General features: G+C 57.5%; 1 protein-coding gene and 1 long non-coding RNA gene across 4 annotated transcripts in view; one reads left to right on the top strand and one right to left on the bottom strand.

Annotated features, from left to right (window-relative positions):
- Nucleotides 1–2,943: 2,943 nt before the first annotated feature.
- The window catches only part of PTPRE (protein tyrosine phosphatase receptor type E), a 45,353-nt gene continuing 29,961 nt past the window's right edge, over nt 2,944–18,335 (top strand). For 2 of the 3 annotated variants that reach the window (XM_047073609.1, XM_047073610.1), the window contains exons 1-5: nt 2,944–3,062; nt 9,483–9,582; nt 9,872–9,945; nt 11,834–11,970; nt 17,913–18,003. In XM_047073609.1, the coding sequence (XP_046929565.1) occupies nt 2,951–3,062; nt 9,483–9,582; nt 9,872–9,945; nt 11,834–11,970; nt 17,913–18,003 (514 nt within the window). In that variant the 5' untranslated portion in view covers nt 2,944–2,950. Of the gene's footprint in view, nt 3,063–9,482; nt 9,583–9,655; nt 9,794–9,871; nt 9,946–11,833; nt 11,971–17,912; nt 18,004–18,335 lie in introns of those variants that run through there. The other variant, XM_047073611.1, reaches the window with a different exon arrangement.
- LOC124507228 (uncharacterized) lies at nt 5,881–9,489 on the bottom strand. Its single transcript, XR_006960961.1, has 3 exons — nt 6,895–9,489; nt 6,623–6,667; nt 5,881–6,476 (listed from the first exon to the last, which is right to left on the bottom strand). It is a non-coding gene; the product is annotated as an uncharacterized LOC124507228 (long non-coding RNA).

Here is an 18,335-nt window from a genome sequence, read left to right on the forward strand (position 1 = left end):
TCACAGCCAAGGTTGTCTATACCACACCCTTCACTCTCCATATATTTGGATTTCATGCATCTGGAGTTGGGCTCAGGAATTGGCATCTTCTTATAATACCTCCGAGTGGCTCTAATAATGTAGGTTGCTTGTGGAAAACGAGCCTGTAACACCAAACCAAACTCTTTAACGCGTCTTTCAGGGGCTTTCTCGATTTGGTCCCGGGGGGAGTGAATCATCACTAACTCACCTTCCTTCCTTGGCACTGTGGACACTCATCTCCGGACAGGGGGTCCTAGGGGATGCTGTGTTTCCACTCTTCCTTCCAGCTCCACAAATCTGCGTTGGGGCAGGACCGGCATCGTATTTAGTTTCGCGGCTCCGGGACCCGACAGTAGGCCTGCTCCAGAGTGGCCCAGCAGAGTATTAAAAAAGCATCAAGTGGAATAAGAAAACAATGCTAAGCAAACTGATAGCTGGCTGACTTTTGAGAAGAATAAACACAAAAGCTGCTTTGTTGGAAACTGTTTTGATAATCTCTGTTCTGAGACGCAACGTGTTGTATACCCACAGTACTTAACATTCGGTAGGTTCAATACAAGTCCTTAAAATTCACCACGGGTTTAAACTACTTCAAGGACTATTTTGTGCCGATTCGTGTCTGTGCTTATTGGTAGCTTGCACAAACCCTCCGAGGGTGAATCGCCAGGGACAGGAAGGTTGTCATTGGCTTGGCAGTAGAAGTATCGCAATAAAGGGACTCAAGGGGGGTTGAATTCTGCAAAGTCTAGTGCCCTCTGCTGGCCACAGCGGGCAAATCACCTGCTGCTCCAGGGGCCACTACCCATCCCCCTGGGTGTCCGATGGGTGATGAGATGGCCTTTGTCGGCCTGCAAGTGTCAACTTTCTCTTAGGTCATTGAGCATTTGGAGAGGAGGGTCTTGAATGAATGCATATAACAAGACAAATGCTTCAACTAGGAAGTGTGCATTTCTGAGTTGTATTAAACCAGTTAATACTTCCTAATCCCTTACTCTGCAGTGTATTCAACTGTGTAAAAGCGTCGTTCAAGAACAGATTCTGTCTGGTGCAGCCTATGCAGAGCTGACCGTCAGGGCTTGAGAGCTTTTGTCTCGGGTGGTCCTGGGTTCCATTCACGCCTCTTCCACCCCCTCTGCCCCCGCTTCGGGCCTGTTCCTGAGTCCTGGAGGGTTGTCGTGGGGCAGTGTCCACAGGAAGGGCCCAGCACTGGTAGGCGCTCACGGGATACAAGCTATCGTGTGTGTGCGCGCACGTGTGTGTGGCTCACTTGAACAATCTAAAATGTATTTGGGAAATAAACAAGAGGAAAGAGGTTGGAAGCATTGATTGTGGCCATCACGGTTGCTCTAGGATAATTGCCTGCTCAGAATGGTTCCATTTCAGCAGTGGTGATTGCTGAAATGCGATTAGACTTTTTGCGCTCATTCAAGCGTCTCCTCTAATTACAAGGAACCAGTGTTTCTGGGCCTCGGTCCATCCATGTGCCCTGGGGAGGCTTTTTGCAGGAAAGTGCCGTCTGAGGGGACAGGCACTCCAGGGGACCACGGAGGGGGGCGTCAGGAGGGAGGGAGCCCACACTCGCGGTCACCACCAGATCTCACTGGGCCCAGACAGCCGCACGCCTTGCCCTGAGGTGACTCTCCCGTACCCCCGAGAGGTCCTTGCCACATTTTCCGAGGACCTAAGGTATTTTAGCAAAATTGGAGCACCAGGCAGCGATCCGTGGTGGCCCTGCAGGTCTCCTGGGTGAAAGATTGCTTTTTCCCGTGCTGAGCCACGTGGCAACCCGGGTTTGCTCCGTGCATGTCCCCACCCACCCAGTAAAGACTTCCCTCCATTCCCAAGAGGCTGCTCAGAGATGAGCTAACTAAAGGTGGCCCCTCCTGGGCGGGGAGGGAGCCTCCCTGCGCCTCACCTGGGAGCGCAGACAGGCGGACAGTCAGGGGCAAGGCCTTCACCCCAGAGCCACGCAGGAAGTTCCGGAGAACAGGCCAAGTGCGAGGCTCAGAAGAACACTGACTAGGCCGGCCTGCCCATCTCCAGTCTCGTGGTTGACTCCTCAGGACGGGAGGACTTGGCTGGCCTTTGAAAGGCTCATCGGGCTCCGGAGTATGGGACACGTGGGCCCGGGGCCTGCCCTCCCCCCGGCCCCGAGGCTCAGGTGGGAGGCAGTGAGGCTCGGCACTCAGAACAAGGACCGGTGGTGTGGGTTGTGGCCAGGGGGACAGCAGAGGTGGACCCTGTGCGGGTGGGCTGGACCCCCAACCCCCTGCCCCTGGCCCTGTGACCACACGCCGGGTAGCCTAACTCCTGAGCCCAAGATTGTTCCCCAGGAGCTGCTCTTCCCTGGGCTCTCATGATGCAAATGGAAACCCTAACCTGTGTCACAGCGGACACGAGAGAATGTTCCCACGTTCCCCAAATGTTGAACAAATCATTGCCGTGGGGCAATTTATTCTTTCAAGTTTCTTTATTTTGAGGGGGTCGGAGAGGGAGAGGGAGGGAGTGCAGAAAGAGCGGGGAGGGGCAGAGAGAGAGGGAGACACAGAATCCGAAGCAGGCTCCAGGCTCCGAGCTGTCAGCGCACAGCCCGACGCGGGGCTCGAACCCGCAAACCGAGAGATCGTGACCTGAGCCAGAATCGGGAACCAGAGCCACCCAGGTGCCCTGACCGTGCGACGACCTAGAAGCAACGGGTCAGGGGCCTCGCTGAGTGTCCGTGAGGCTGCCGCTCAGAATCTTAGATCTCCTTGTTTGTGTGCTCAGGGTTTTTCCTCTCCCGGTTCCTCCACATCCTTGTTCCCCTCCCCCCCCCCCGCCCTGTTTTACGTGAGGTTCCCTCCTGGGCTGGGGCAGGGGGGAGGAGGGGCAGCCCCAGGCGCATGGCGGGGAGCACTCTGAGCCTGTCCCTGCTTCCTGCAGGTTCGCCATGGAGCCCTTCTGTCTGCTCCTCCTGGCAGGTGTTAGCCTGCCTTTCGCCAAGGCCCTCAAGGGCAACGAGACCACCCCAGCGGAGAGCAACTCGACCTCTACGACCGCAGGTGAGGACCCGGCTGCCTGCCGCTCACCTGCCCTTGCCATCCCCCACCCTCCTGGTAGGGTCTCAAGACCGGGGGTGATGACCCCGCTGGGGGAGGAGAAGGAGCATCGAACACGGAACGCCTCTCAAAAGCAGGCTGGCCGCACGAGCCAGTTGTTGGGAATTTGACCAGAACAAAGCTTAGCATTCGGGGGGCGGCAAACACCACCCCGTGCTCAGAGTCGGAATCGGCTTCGGCGGGAAGCGGGGGAGCAGGGGTTCGCAGCCCCGACCCCGCCGTGGGGAGCCGATTCAAGCGATCCTCAACAAACGTGGGCGTGGACGGGTGCCTAGGGGATAGTTAGGCACTGACATGGCAGTTGATCCAGTCAAGAAATCAGTGTGAGTCCTTTCAGGCGTGATGTTGGTACCTTGGCTGGAGGCACGTTTTTATTTATTTATTTATTTATTTTTTTTAATTTTTTTTTCAACTTTTTTATTTATTTTTGGGACAGAGAGAGACAGAGCATGAACGGGGGGAGGGGCAGAGAGAGAGGGAGACACAGAATCGGAAGCAGGCTCCAGGCTCCGAGCCATCAGCCCAGAGCCCGACGCGGGGCTCGAACTCACGGACCGCGAGATCGTGACCTGGCTGAAGTCGGACGCGTAACCGACTGCGCCACCCAGGCGCCCCTTTTTTTTTTTTTTTTTAATTTTTTTTTGGAGTCACGTTTTTAAAAGAAGAGTCCACGCGTGTCTAGGGATGCATGTTGAAGTCCTTCCGAGGGAGGCAACCCTCCCTCCGGGAGCCGCTTGAGAAAGAGCCCCTGGGGAGCAGGAGGTAGGCGGGGCCATAGGCCGACCCAGCTGCCTGGTCCCCATCAGAAAGTCGGTGGCAGATACGTGGGGGTCACCGCTCCACGCTCCCGCCTCAGTGGAAGAAGCCAGACACGAGACCACGTGTTGTGTGATCTCCCTTGATAGGAAATGCCCGGAATAGTCAGGGTGACGGAGGAGAAGGTACCTGAGTGCTTGGCCGGGCTGGTGGGGGCGGGGGGGGGGGTGGCAAAGGCCAGGTGACCTCAGGTGGACGAAAGGTGGACGGGAAGATTCTAAAACTGGATTGTGGTGGCAGTGGCACAACTAGGAATTAACTAAAAATCATTGGATCTGCTGCTTAAAACGGGTGGGTTCTGTGGAATGTAGATTTGGCGTCACGGAGTTGAACCAAAGGCCGTGCGAAGCTGACGGGAAGGGGAGGAGAAGCGGCAGAGAGAGCAGGGGCTCTTGAATCACGTGACCCTTGTTCGGCTCCCGCTGACCTGGCCAGGTGACCTGGAGTAAGTTCCTGAACCTCTTCGGGTCTCAGTATCCCCATCTGTGAGTCGGAGGTAATAACAGTGCCTCCTTTTCGCAACGCTGTGGGCATTAACGAGACCGCCGAGCTGGGTACAGAGGCTCGTCCACGTGGGCCACTGCTGTGGATGGCTGGACAATGTGTCGGGGGAGGCCCGTCACCCCGCCAGTCGCTTACAGCCCGGAAACGCGGCCTTTCAATGTCCCTTGATATCTCTTTCTTGGATGTGTGCCCAACTGATGAGTTCAGGGTCCCCAAGGACTAGGCCCGGACTCCCTGGGCAACCCCACACGCCTCCCTGGGAGACCAGAGGCCGTCTGTAGCTGCCAGCTCTGTCCCCTGGCCGGCTTAGTAGGAGCCCGTAACCAGCAAGGCCTGGTCCCTTGAGTCTGTATCACGGCCTGTTGCCAGTCCCTACACGCCTGCCCTGTCCCTTCCCTGTCCATCCCCCAAGACTCCCAGGCATAAAACTCAAGGCATCTCGGATAAGGCATCACTTGGTGTATCGGTTAGTGTTCTCCAGAGAAACAGAATCAGTAAGACATGTGCTTATACTTTCATTTATATCTGTATCTGTATCTAAGTCTGTATTTATATTTATTATAAGGAACAGGGTCACAGGACTGTTAGGGTTGTTGAGTCCAAAATCCGCAGGGCCAGGGAGCCGGTTTGAGCTCGAAGGCCGGCAGGCTGCCGCTGCAGAACCGGAAAGAGTGATGTCCCAGTTGGAAGGCAGTGAGGGAGGAAGGATTCCCTGTTACTCACAAAAGGCCCAGCCTTTTTGGTCTCTGCAGGCCTTCGACTGATTGGGTGAGGCCCACCCACAGTGGAGCGTGGGGAGGCGTGTAATCTTTTCAGAGACTACCAATCTAAATGCTGAATCTCATCCTAACAGCACCCTCATAGAAACACCCAGAACAGCAGCGTTGGACCACGTATCTGAAACCCCGTGGCTCAGCTAGGTTGGCATTCAGCATCACACTTGATTGTCACAAGGCGCTGGGTAAACAAAAATTACCAACTTCCTTCCAGAAGAAAAAGCTTGAGTGAGATAATTAGAAGTGCCCCATTCGGGCTGGGATCAGGGACTCAACCCCCATGCAGCTCAAGGGCCTTACGTGATTTTCTGAGCCCAGACCCGTGACCTACAAATGCACCCTTGGCCCCCAAGAGAAGGGCGAAGTAGGGCTCAAGTCACTGGTGCCAGATCCCAGAGAGGACGGCCGGAGCAGCCCTGTCCTCACATTGCCAGCCGGAGAAATCCAGAACTGCAAAACAGGAAAGACAGGAGCCCCTAGCAGATCGAAGCTGCATTTGTTATTGTCCCCATGTACGTTTTTCACATGTTTTAAAATATGTATTTATTTTTGAGAAAGAGAGAGACACACACAGAGGGCGAGTGGGGGAGGGGCAGAGAGAGGCGGGGACACAGAATCCCAAGCAGGCTCCAGGCTCCGAGCTGTCAGCACAGAGCCCGACGCGGGGCTCGAACTCACAAACCGCGAGATCATGACCTGAGCCGAAGTTGGATGCTTCACCAACTGAGCCACCCGGGTGGCCCGTGTCACTGTCCTCATCTCAAGCAGGGCCCCTGGGTGCTGGGTCCCTGGTGCCGTTCCACAGCCTGGGACCCTGCAGACCTGCCCCGAGGACGGTGTGTCCCGATTCTACCGGGCATCGTTTGCCCCAAAGCGGAGAAGCCAGATGAGAGCTGCGTGGGCGTTTCTGCAGCTGGCACCCAGGGCACCGTCAGGGTGACTCAGCCTCACCCCTGGGCCTCTTCGCTTCACTTGGAAAGAAAACGGTTGGCCAGTAAGGTGGCTGTGGGTGTCAGGCGCTCCTTTCGGGGACAGGGAAGCGACCTCGTGCCCCTGGGAACAGACGTGTCCCTCGCGGCTTGTTACACTTTCTGCCCGGGGCTTCACGGCTTTGGCAGTGGCGGCTGGTCACACAACCAGGAGGCAAGTCCACGCTGGCTCCAGTTCAAGGTCTCGGTGACAGCAGGTGGATGGGCTCCACTGGCCTAGAATTCCAGACGGGAGCCTGACCCGCGGGAAGTGCCCTTTGGAACTTTGTTCCCTGAAAGAAGGATCATCTGGTGGGATCACAGCACACCGTCACAGGGTGCCAATAACCGGAAGCCCTGTTTTTGTTCCTTGAACAAAATGTATCAAATAATCATCAAGAGACATTCCTTTACGCAGGAGTTGAAGGTAAATACTCACAAACAGTACAGTTAAATGCTGTTGTCCGTATTACAGGAAGGCTTCCTAAAAATTAATAGAAAGAAATTAGTAGGAAGAAATTAATAGAAGAAAAAGACAGCCCAGTAGGAAAGTGGCAAAGCAAACATATATGACCAAGCAACGTGCAAATATCCAGTTGATTGTTTTATTAATCACGAAATGATGCTTTCCTCTGTAGAAAGTAGGGAAAGGCAGGTTGCAGTGGTATTATTTTATTTAGCTGTTTGGCAAAATTTAAAAGGATTGCTCACAGCCGGGGGGGGAATCAGCTCCGTCATCCAGTCTAGGTAAGCACGGACGCTGGAAACTTCGCAGGGGGCAACTTGGCAGTTTCTATGACGATTTATTGTGTGTGCCCACTGACGCACAAAGTGTCCTTCTGGAGCTTTCTACGGAAGCACTTTTAAGATACCCGGGGAGAAAGATACACGATGTAAAATTGTAAGTAACAGAAAAAAAAAAAAAAAGCTGGAAAGAACCTAAATGTCCGTCGAAATCTCGGGTTGTTCAGAAAGCGGAAGTCTAAGCAGCCGTTAAGCAGGATGAAGAGGCCGGCGCGTGCTGACCCAGAGGCTCGCCAAGACAGACGACCGCGCGACAGGGCCGAGCCACGGAGCCGGCCCCATAGAGGACGGCGTCCGTTTTTGTTGCCGTTGCTGTGTTTTCACACTCCGCTTGGCCCAGGGGACACGGCCCAGCCCGCAGAGCTTTTTTTCTGGACCATTTTGTTTTACAAAATGGCATTTGGGTTGAATTACTTATCAGAATTTAAAAATCAGATACGTTTTACAATAGCTACGAGTTTCTTCTTTTTGGCAAAGCCGGGAGAACTGGTCGGTGTGGGGGGCCCACCTTCCGCTTGACCTCAGCGGGGCCGCCCCTGCAGACGGGGCACGGACTCCCCAGTTCTCCCAGCCCCGCCAGGCCTGCCGGCCCCTGCGTGATCTTACCTGTTCTCTGCCCCCTGCCCCCCACCCCGCACCCCGAGAACAGAGGCAGCTGCTGACATTTGTCCCGATTCTGCCCATGCACACGGCCCTGCGCTGGGGCCTCGGGTCATTCAGCCTGGTCCTCAAGAGCGCACTGTGGAAAGCCCACATCTGTAACTGTAGCCTCTGAGCCTGGAGGCTGGACCCTGGAGCCTCCTGAAGAGGCCCCCCAGAATTGGGCTGTCTGTGGCCCAGGTGCCCGTCAAGGCTCCGGGTAGTGCCCACACCCTCAGCCAGGTGCAGCCAGCCCTCGGACCGGGCTGCTCACCACTCGGTCACTGCCAAGATGGACGCTGGCCTGGGGCAGCCGAGGTCTGCGCAAATGCAGAAGTGGGGGGCGAGAGAAGGGCACCCGCCTGTGCCCTGTGGTTGCATTTGGCAGGGCAGGGATGGACCCCAGTCGGGGAGTGGAACACCCAGGCCCCCGCCGCCCCCCGGGGTCAGGCATCTCCCCACCAGCCCGGCCTTGAGTTTGCTGCAAGGGCCTGGCAGAGCAGGGCGGGGCCTCCGTGGGTGGGCGAGTGTGGAAGCTCCCCCCCCCAAACCCCCCCCCCCCGCCGGGTCAGCTCCCCAGGGGAGCTCTGCAGCAGGTAGGGCCAGGGGAGAGGGACTGGGGCACACGCTCTTAGAGGCTCTGCCTGGTGTCGCCCTGGCTTTGCCCTACAACTTGACTTGGGAGGTCCCTGGCCAGATGGGAGAAGCATTGGCTCAGCCTGGAAGGAGGGCGTCTTGTTTGGCCAGGCTTCTGGCATCCGGGGCCACCTCATCCCAGACCAGGTGTCTCTCAGTCAGTGCACCTCTACATCAGATGGTCACTCGAATCGGTAAAAACGGGCGTTTATTAGAAATACGTGCCTTGGCCACTGACGGGTGCCAGAGCCAGTGTGAGGCCCCGGAGGGGGGGGTTGCTTACAACCCGGATGGGGGTGGGAGGGACCTTTAGGATACACGAGGACGGGGTGCCAGGGGAGGGAAGCTGCAGGACCGCGGTGCCCCCGCTGGGCTCAGCTATGGGAGGACACGAAGCTATGGGAGGACCATTGTTGTCTTTGAGGAGCGTCCACTGACTCAGAGGGAAGGCGGTCGCCCCCAGGGTCTGTTCATTCCGAGAGAGTAGGGTCTGTGCTTGGAGGCATACAGAGACTCTCTGGGATCCGCAGAAGGGGAGCCAAGCGGGCTTCCTGGAGGAGGGGGCATTCGCGATCTCCCTGGGGGTGGGGACATTTTGGTGAGTGGGAGTCTGGGGAGGCAGGGGCTAAGTCAGAACAGCCGGCCTGTCAGAGCCCCCTCAGAATCTGGGCTTACTGGGCAGGTCCTGGGCAGCCCAAGGCAGCTGCCCCTGGTCCAGGGATGTGGGTCCTTCTGAATGAGGAAAGTCAGCCTGGACCCGTAGGATCGGGAGCTCGAAGCTTCAGGGGACCTGGTCGTGGCCTGGCCACAGACCTCCACCCAGCCCACGGGCCAGGCCGCACCCCCATTGCCCTGAGCTCCTGCCTGGCCCTGGCAGCTCCCCACGCTGTCCCCAGAACAGCAGGGCATCTGACCCTCCACCCTCTTCCACCTCCCTGGTGCCCCGGACCCCGGGGAAACAGGTTCCGTGAGGGGGGCGGGGAGCTCCCTGTCGCGCCTTCACTGCCCCTCGGCCCTCACCAGGGTCAAAGTCACCGGCCCCTCAGTTCACGCTCTGTCCCCCGTGTCTCATCTCATCAGTGGTGAGAGCACAAGGCACCGGGCGGTGGCCTGCTTTGCCGACGGGGAAGCGTGGTCTGGTGCTGGGGCTCCTTCCTCGCCCAAGCCCCCTTTCCCCTTCGTCTGAGTCCCATCGTGATGGGGACCGGCTCTGCCCGCAGGCCCTCCGGACCCCCGCGCGTCCCAGCCCCTGCTGGCCTGGCTGCTGCTGCCTCTGCTGCTGTTAGTCGTCTCCCTCCTCCTCGCCGCCTACTTCTTCAGGTAGGAGTGTCCCCGGGGCGCGGGCGGACTTGCCCCGACCAGCTCTGATGAGGAAATGATCTCCTCCAGGCCGCACTGTGGGTGTGGGCCCAGGCAGAGGGCGGCGGGGCTGGGGACCGGAGGGGCCGGGGACGAGCGGGGCTGGCGACCCGGGGCCGGCGTGGCAGGGTCCAGCCATGAGCGGCAGGAAGAGCTTCTCCAGGCTCACCTGGTGGGTATCCTTGCGCAAGAGCCCCGCGTCCCGGGGAACCTTCCCTGTGCCCGAGGCTAACCAGTCTGTGTCTCGAAGGTTCAGGAAGCAGAGGAAAGCCGTGGTCAGCGCCAATGACAAGAAGGTGCCCAACGGAATCCTGGAAGAACAAGGTACCCTGCGGGGCGGGGGTGGGGGGCGGCGGGGGGGGGGCTGCCGGGAGGGTTTGCTGGGGGCTGTCGTCCGCCTCTTATTTGCAACATTAAACCCCTTCGCCTTTGAGACTTGGGTCTCCCTTTACCTGGTGTAATGCTGGCGTTTGCGATGGTGGAATGTTACCGTTTCAAAACTTTTCTCCTTTCCCTCGGCTATGAAACAGACATTGGAGACTTTCCGTTTGTGGCTTTGTTGGAAATGCTGTTCACATCCTGTCCTGTTGACAGGGTTTTGACGTGTGACAGTTTTCAGGAAGCCCTTTAAAATCACCCTAGGATGAGACAGCCTGGTTCATGCTCTAAAGGGCTCCCCTGAAATTCGCACCGTTTTCGGATCTTGACGCTGGAAGAGAGCTGATCCGCCAACGTGTGAGGCAGGGATGGTCCCCGTGGAGGGCATTCCCAGCCTTGTCTTTCGGGCTCTGGGCTCAGTTCCGTGCCTCAATGCTACTTACAAGGCACACTGTTTCTTTTGCCCACAAGTGCAGGTGGCTGAGAAAGTTCTGTGAGGCAGAGACTTTCAGAATGATTGGTTCACACCAGTGACTGTAACTTCCTCTAGTCAGCTTGCTACCTAATAGTTCCATGGTTTGGGGGAGCAAACATACCGTCAGCCTTCAAACAGAATTGCAGAATCGGCCCCCAGATAATAAAAAAGAACGTCAGCCCCAAAAGACCCAGCAAGGGGCTGGAGGGCAGTCCTGGGGGGCTGGCGGGACCTGAACGTCACCGAGAACCTCGTTCGGTGCTGCTGTGGCCTGCGGGCGCCTCCTTCCTGCCCCAGCTCGCTCCCTGCACGTTTCAACAGCCCTGAAAGGGAGGGAAGAAGGTGTGGCCGGCGAGGCCCAGAGGCCCAGTCAGACTCACTCTGACGCGTCTGCTCTCAGAGGAGCGAGCCCTGCGAGGAGTTCTTGGCTGGGCTTCAGAAAGGCTCTGCAGGTGGGGACAGGCCCTTTGCAGGAGTGACAGCAGAGTGTTCATGTGGACTTTGTCAAGAGTATCAGTCACGTTGCAGGAAGAGAAGCCCCTGCCAGCGATCTCTCCTTTTGTCTCACTCTGAGTTGATGGAAGGATCTCTCCTGAGGCCCGTCCTCGTTGTCAGTGCCTCCCTGCCCACTCCCCGCAAAGCAGGGATGGTTTCTTTCTCTCTCTCTCTCTCTCTCTCTCTCTCTCTTTAAACATTTATTTATTTGAGGGGGGAGGGGCAGAGAGAGAGGGAGACCCAGAATCCGAAGCAGGCTCCAGGCTCTGAGCCGTCAGTACAGAGCCCGACACGGGGCTCGAACCCACGAACCACGAGATCATGACCTGAGTCGAAGTCAGATGCTTAACTGACTGAGCCACCCAGGAGCCCCCAGGAGGGTTTCTCTTACTACTTGTGGAGCTTGTGGTGTTTCAGCAAGCAGTCTATTTGTCACAGGGAAGACAGGGCTGAGGGAGATGCCTATCCTAACCGATTCCCTGTCTTTCCCACCTGAACCAAAGTTACTCTTCCGTATTGATTAGCGTGCAATCGTTTCTCCCTATTTCAAGCCTGGAAAAGTGAGTTGGAGTGTGAGAGTGCCCGGATCCTTGGTGGAGGGAGCGGGGGCTGGGGGCTGAGCTGGAAGATGAGGTGACTGTGGTTGGTGAGAGTAGGTTACTCTGGCCAGAGGGACGCCCCTCTGGTGTGGATGTTATCGCAGGGGGCAGACCTCTGCGCTCAGCTGCGCGGGGCCCCGCTCGGAGAGCACCGTCCACCCTCTGGCTGTGTCACTCCTCCGGGGTGCCGTCGGTCCGTCCGGTTCATGAGTCAGGCATCCGGAAACCTGGCTAAGTGGCCCCCATGTGTCTTCTGGTCCCACAGAGCAGCAAAGAGTGATGCTTCTCAGCAGGTCCCCCTCCGGGCCCAAGAAGTACTTCCCCATCCCCGTGGCGCACCTGGAGGAGGAGATCCGCGTCCGGTCGGCGGATGACTGCAAGCGCTTTCGGGAGGAGTTCAACGTGAGTTTGGAGGTTCCTTGCTGTTCTTGTCGTGGGGTCGGGGCCTGGGAAACGCGGCACCGCATTTCAAGGCACATCGTCCCAAAGACCGCATACACTCGCGTGGGTCACCACACTGTCCCAGAGGGGTTTCTGGACGCCTGGCTTCTCCTGCGAGGTCCACGTACGCCCCTCGTTGCTCATTTGTAAGATGAGACGGTCGAGCGAGAGGCTCCCGAAGGCCTCTTCCAGCGCAGACACTCTGAGTGCCGAGTCCCAAAATCTAGCGTGATAGGGACATGGCGGTCTCCCTGATGTGGAAGACCAGGGCCCGAGCGGGCGGTAGGGTGACAGTTCTGTGTGGAAAGCGGTGGACCCCCCCCCCACCTTCTAACGGGCCTCGGCGACCTCGTGCATCTCGCGGGTGAAGGAAACGTCCCTCTTGCGAACCACCCTCGTGGCATGACTTAAACAGCCGTGGGGCCGCTTGAGGGGCCACGGGCTTCGGTTCGACCTGTGCCCCAGCCTCTCCTGGGCATCACCCAGCTACTGCCGTTCTGGGTGAATCGCCTCTGCGGACCTGGCAACGGCAGCAGCCAACTAGCACGGCTTTAACCAACTGTGACGGTCCCCACGGGAGCAAGCCGATTCCCCCAGCTCTCCACAAAAACCACGAAGGTGCGTCCGTGACGCCTCGCCTCGTGCGATTCGAGTTTTCGTCAATGTCTTGCGAATTGTGACTCTGTTGGATAGACAGAGATTTGGGGGGTGGGGGGAGGAAGAGAGGGAGGCACATGGAGGCGGGGGCAGGTAAGAGAGACACCGGGGACACTCATCTGGGGTCTAGCCGTTCAGTGTTTACCCCTGACCATGTTCCTCGTGAGCTCTGTGCATCTTTTGCTCACGTCACACGCAGCTGGGTGCTCTGTGTTGAGCCCCAAAGAGAGGCCGGTGACGCTGACCGCGCCTTGCTTAGCCTGCTGCCCCCCCCCCCCCGGGCCCTGGCACAGGGGCCAACGTCTGGGCAGCCGCCTCCACCGTCTAAGAGGGGCTTTGGGCAGTGGGCCGCATAACCAGCGGCGTGTGGTGTAGCTATTTAATCCAGAGACAGCACTACAGCAGATGCGTGGCTTTTCACACGGAAGCATCCCGCGAGGGCACGGGAGGTGACGGAGCGTGGCATCGGTACTTTGCTTATTTTTTTAACATGAGCCTCGCCCGCCTTTGCCTTGCTTCCCTTTGTTTCCAACTGTGTCTTCTATTTTGGGGAAATTAGGTCATCTTGAAAGACAGCTCGACGCAGTATTGTTTTGCAATCTGTCAGCCTGGCGAGAGAAGTTCATTCTCCGTGTTCACAGCAACTACCCAAGTTGGCAGCGGTGTGACTTTGTCCCCTCCTGTCTTGTCCTGTTTCCCCTTGTGCTTGGGTTTCCCCGCGTGGACGTGGGGGTCGGCCTTCTGCCAGCAGGAGGACCGTGAGTCAGAACCAGCCGCTGAGATCTCTAAAGTGAGGGCGACTCCAACACAGCAGGGCTGGAAGTAGGGTCAGGCAGGCGACGCACCTGCCCCAGGCATGAGCAGCTCAGTCGGGAGAAATAGCATTTCAATTATTCAAAAATATCAAAAAATTTTTGTGTTGTTTGTTTATTTGTTTTGAGACACAGAGAGAGTGGGGAAGGGGCAGAGAGAAAGGGAGACAGAGACAGAGAGAGAGAGAGAGAGAGAGAGAGAGAGAGAGAGAATCCCATCCAGGCTCTGTGCTGTCTGCACAGAGCCCGACACGGGGCTCAAACTCATGAACTACGAGATCGTGACCTGAGCCTGAGTCGGATGCTTAACCAACTGAGCCACCCAGGCGCCCCCAAAATATCAAAATTAATGCAGGCAATCCATGCCGAACGAAATAGTAAATGAAGACAAGATCGTTCCGACTGAGTTCTCCCGCGGTCCCAGGCTCTACCATGAGTTGTCACCCCACCGTCACCCATCCTGGCATTATTTGAAGGTTTGGTATTTTCGACATCATGCCTCAATTTTGAATTTAAAAATTTTTTCAATGTTGCATTTGGATATTCTTTTACCTCGATTCCTGGGTTTATGGTGCCACTTCAGATTTTGCCCCCGAAGCAAGTACGTCACCCTTCCTGCCCTGCCCTGCCCTGCCCAGCTGCCCACTGGAGGCCTCCGGGCAGTGAAGGATGAGTAGATATGCAGAGGGAAGGAGGATCTGGTTCCGGCGCTGGGGGACCCAGGACAAGCTGCTTGTAGTCTCTGAACCCCAGTTTGTTGCTCTCGCCAGTGAGAGCTGGCCCTGTCTTTTTTGTTTGTTTTATTTTTGAGAGAGAGAATGAGAGACAGAGCACGGGCAGGGGAGGGGCAGGGAGAGAGGGAGACACAGAATCTGAAGCAGGCTCCAGGGTCCGAGCTGTCAGCACGGAGCCTGACACGGGGCTTGAACCCACGGTCCGTGAGATCACGACCTGAGCCGAAGTCGGACGCTTCACTGACTAAGCGACCCATGCACTCCTCAGCTGTCTGTGTCTCAAGCCGTGTTTGTGCGGCTTCTGTCTCCTAAGCGCCCTGGAGACTTCCAGGACCCGCCCACTCTTGGCTCTGTGATGACCCCGCTTGAGTTAGACAGCTGTTCCCCTCTTCCTCCTCCTCGCCTGATGTCCTGAGTTCCAGTCCCAGAGACGATGAAAGGGACGGACAAGTCTCAAAACGAGTTTGGACGTTTGTGTATTGCCGGCCCAGAGCATCCGTGAGCTGAAGGAGTTTGGCCCTGGGTCACTTCGGTGGCATGGTCGAGGCGTGAATGCTGGCCGGCCTGCCTCTTACCAGCCTGGGGCGCTTGCTTGGTCCATTGATTCCACCTCTGCCTGCCTCGGATCGCTCGCCTGTACCAGAAGGACGCTGCCTGTCCCCGTAGGATTGTCCGAACACGTAAAAGAGGCAGATGCGTGACCAGCTTCGCCCAGTGTCTGCAGGAGAGGCGTCTGGGGCTGCCATGCTTTTTAGGACGACTCCTGGGGACATCCAGTCTCACAGTCTCCGCCCGCCATGATGGAGTGCCATCCCAGCAGAGGCTCTCCCAGGCCCCCCAGTGAAACCCCGGCCAGTGAGTGCCATTCAGGGCAGGAACAGCCCCTCCCCAGACAGAGTCTGTCCAGCTCAGGGGCCCTGCCCCAGCCCTAGCATGCGTGTTGTAGAAAGGCGCAGGGGAGGCGTGAGCCAGAACCGACCCCTGGAACATGCCGGACCAGTCCACACCCGGCTGCTCTCTGTTCTTCTCATTGGCTACCACCTGCCCAGCACTGCAGAGCAGGGAGGAAGGGGCAGGGACGTGACCTGTGGCTCCTGTGTGTGCTCACCGAGATGAAATCCCACCTCCAGAAGCAAGCACACCAGCCGACCCTGTTCGGCCAATTTATGTAATCGCACATTCAATCGCCAGGTATTTATTGACCGATCACTACCTGCACGGCTCCCGCTCAGCGCTGTGGGGGTGACCCGGTCGCGGCAGAGCCCTCCCCGGGTGCTGCCCCGTTTCCCCTGTGCCCACTGAGCAGCTCGGAGATTCGAGTCTGCAGGCAGGTTGACAGCGGGACAAAGTGAGGGGTGGCAGTCATTCTGTGCGCTTGGAGACGGAGATATGCCTTCTACACAGAGCACCTGGCCTCACCCCAAGTGGCCCCCCCGTGCAGCCCAAAAAGCCGGTATCGCCACCCCAACTTCATATCCCGGGTCTCAGGCCACTGGGGGGGTGGGGCAGAGCTGGGTCCCCCCTCGACACCTAACCCTCCAACCTCCCCACATACCTCACCGTAGCCACCCCACCTTCCGAGGAAGAGGGAGGTTTCTTGGGTTCTTTTTTTCTTTTTCAATTAATCATTTGCATAGATTTTAATTTTTAGAGCCGTTTTAGGCTTAGGGAAAGATTGGGCATAGAGTACAGCGTTCCCCCTTAGCCCACAGTATCCCAAATCAACAGTGTCCCGTGTTCACGCCCTACGTGTGTTCCAAATGAGAACTGATGTTGACTCATTGTCACTAACTGACCGACGTCCAGAGCTGGGGTTCCAGTGTGGTACATTGTGTGGGTTCAGACAAACGCATGACATCATGCGCCCACCATTACAGTATTATACCTCATTTTTATTCTCAGGGGTGAGGACAAAAAAGCTTTCGAGTATAGAAAGAGAGAAGTCTGTAGAATGTTGCCACAGATTCTCTGTTTAGGTTAGGTCCAGAAAATCAGTGTCATGACAGCTTTGATAAGAACCAGGAATTTTGAGGGGCGCCTCGGTGGCTCAGTCCGTTGAGCGTCCGACTTCGGCTCAGGTTGTGATCTCATCGCTTGTGGGTTCAAGCCCCGCGTCGGCCTCTGTGCTGACAGCTCGGAGCCTGGAGCCCGCTTCGGATTCTGTGTCTCCCTCTCTCTCTGCCCCTCTCCTGCTCATGCTCTGTCTCCCTCTGTCTCTCAAAATAAATAAACATTAACAAAAAAAAAAAAAAAAAAAGAGAGAGAGAGAGAGAGAGAACCAGGAATTTTGGGTAGAGAAGGCATTGACCCCAAGGCACCCACCAGGCTCTCTGCCTGTGGCCGTCCAGTTTGGTGAACTGAAAACAAAAGAAAGAGTTCACTGGCTGGCAGGGGCTCAGTCTGTGAGGGAGAAGCCCCCCGCCCCAGAAGAGAGAGGCTCTGGGCACCTGTGGGCGGTGAGTCCGGCCCTCGTGACTCATGGTGTGAATAAGCCTAGGGCCGCTCAGCACTTGTGAGGTCTGTCCCCATCTTCCGGGGACTTCACACTTGAAGAAGGGGAGTCTTGGTGGCCAGCTCCAGGCCAGACTGAAGGTCTCCCCCGGTACCTGCCGCTTGCCAGCCAGGTGAACCTGGACAAATCTCCAGCACCCTTGGGGGCCAGTTTCCTCATCTGGAAAACAGATGATTCTAGTGTCCTCTTGTAATAGGTGAGTTATGGCCTGGGGCAGGTGACCCGCTTCTCCTCCAGTGCCTGGCACATCTCAGCGGCTTGGTAAATATTGACACTCGTTCCTCGAATTCCAGTGTCCCCTCCCCAGTCCAGTCAACGTTGAGGTTAACTGGGGGGTTCAAAAGGCTCTTTCCCACAGTGCACTGCACAGGGCTTGCCTACGTGCGGAGGGCATCCCAGCAGCCAGCGAATGCGGGGGGACGCCTAGAATCAGTAGAAGTCAGGGAGCCCAGGGTCAGCCGGGTTCGTGTCCACGGAGCCACACATCAGTCACAGGGTGCTAGCTAGCGTCTCACGCCTCGGTGTCCTCATCCGAGGCGGCGGGGGGATAGGGCAGAGTTCCTGAAGCCAGGTGCACACACAGGACCCCTGGGGATCTTGCGCTGACCCAGGCTGGGGCTGGAGTCCGCGCTTCCCACAAGAGGCCAGCTGGACCTTACCCGCTGGCCCGAGAGCGCGCGCGGCCTGTCAAGCAGGAGGCCCACATCTAAGCTCCTCGAACATCCTCTGCCCATCCCCGAGCCCAGCCCCCCGGGCACAGCTGGCCTCCACAGCCCCTCCGCAAGGTGCCCTTGCTCTGCCCTCTCCTGCTCCAGAGTTCTCCTGTGCTCAGTCTGTAAGTATCCGTGGAGTCCCTGCTCCGGGGCAGGACCTGTGGCTCCCAGGGCTTTGGTGACAGTGCACAGACAAGTCCCCGCCTTCATGCAGCTGAGGGCCCAACGGTGGGGTCGTCACCACGTCCACAGCTCGCTTGGCCCGCTGGCGAGAGCGCCCTGAGGGCAGGCGGGCCTGTGTCTTCCTCACGAGTCTGCCCGGCCCCTGGCACAGCTCGCCGGGCAGGGAGGGCAGTGGACTGCATGTAGTTTGCTCGGCCGGGGTTTCCTTGATTCCTGTACCCGTTAGCGAAGTGGGCGTAAACGCTGTGTTCGGATTCATCACGTTTAGTGCTAACTGTGTATTTTCTTCTAGTCGTTGCCATCTGGACACATACAAGGAACTTTTGAACTGGCCAATAAAGAAGAAAATAGAGAAAAAAACAGATATCCCAACATCCTTCCCAGTAAGACTTTACTTTTTCTGTATGATTGGTAGCGTGTGGAGTAAACTCAACATTCCTTTGTAGCTCCTGGGGACTGTGCCTGTCCGGGCAGTATAACAGTCCCGGGACTCGGGGACGAGGGCCCGGGCCAGCACCACTGCTTGGCGCTTGTCCAAGGAGGTCTAGGTGGCCGTCTCCCACAGCGGGCTCAGGCCACCTCTGTTGTCGTGGGTCTGGCCACCAAGCCTGTGCTCGATGTTGAGACCTGGGCTGCCCAGGGGCCCAGGGGAGTGCCCCCCGCACAGGCTGGCGGGGGCCCGCTCTTGGGCCCAGTCCTGAGCCGCAGTCTTGTG

This window comes from Lynx rufus, unplaced genomic scaffold, assembly GCF_022079265.1.
Source record: "Lynx rufus isolate CCGP_SWC_20201006 ecotype Redwood Valley unplaced genomic scaffold, mLynRuf1.p SCAF_11, whole genome shotgun sequence".
In the NCBI taxonomy this organism is placed as follows: domain Eukaryota; kingdom Metazoa; phylum Chordata; class Mammalia; order Carnivora; family Felidae; genus Lynx; species Lynx rufus.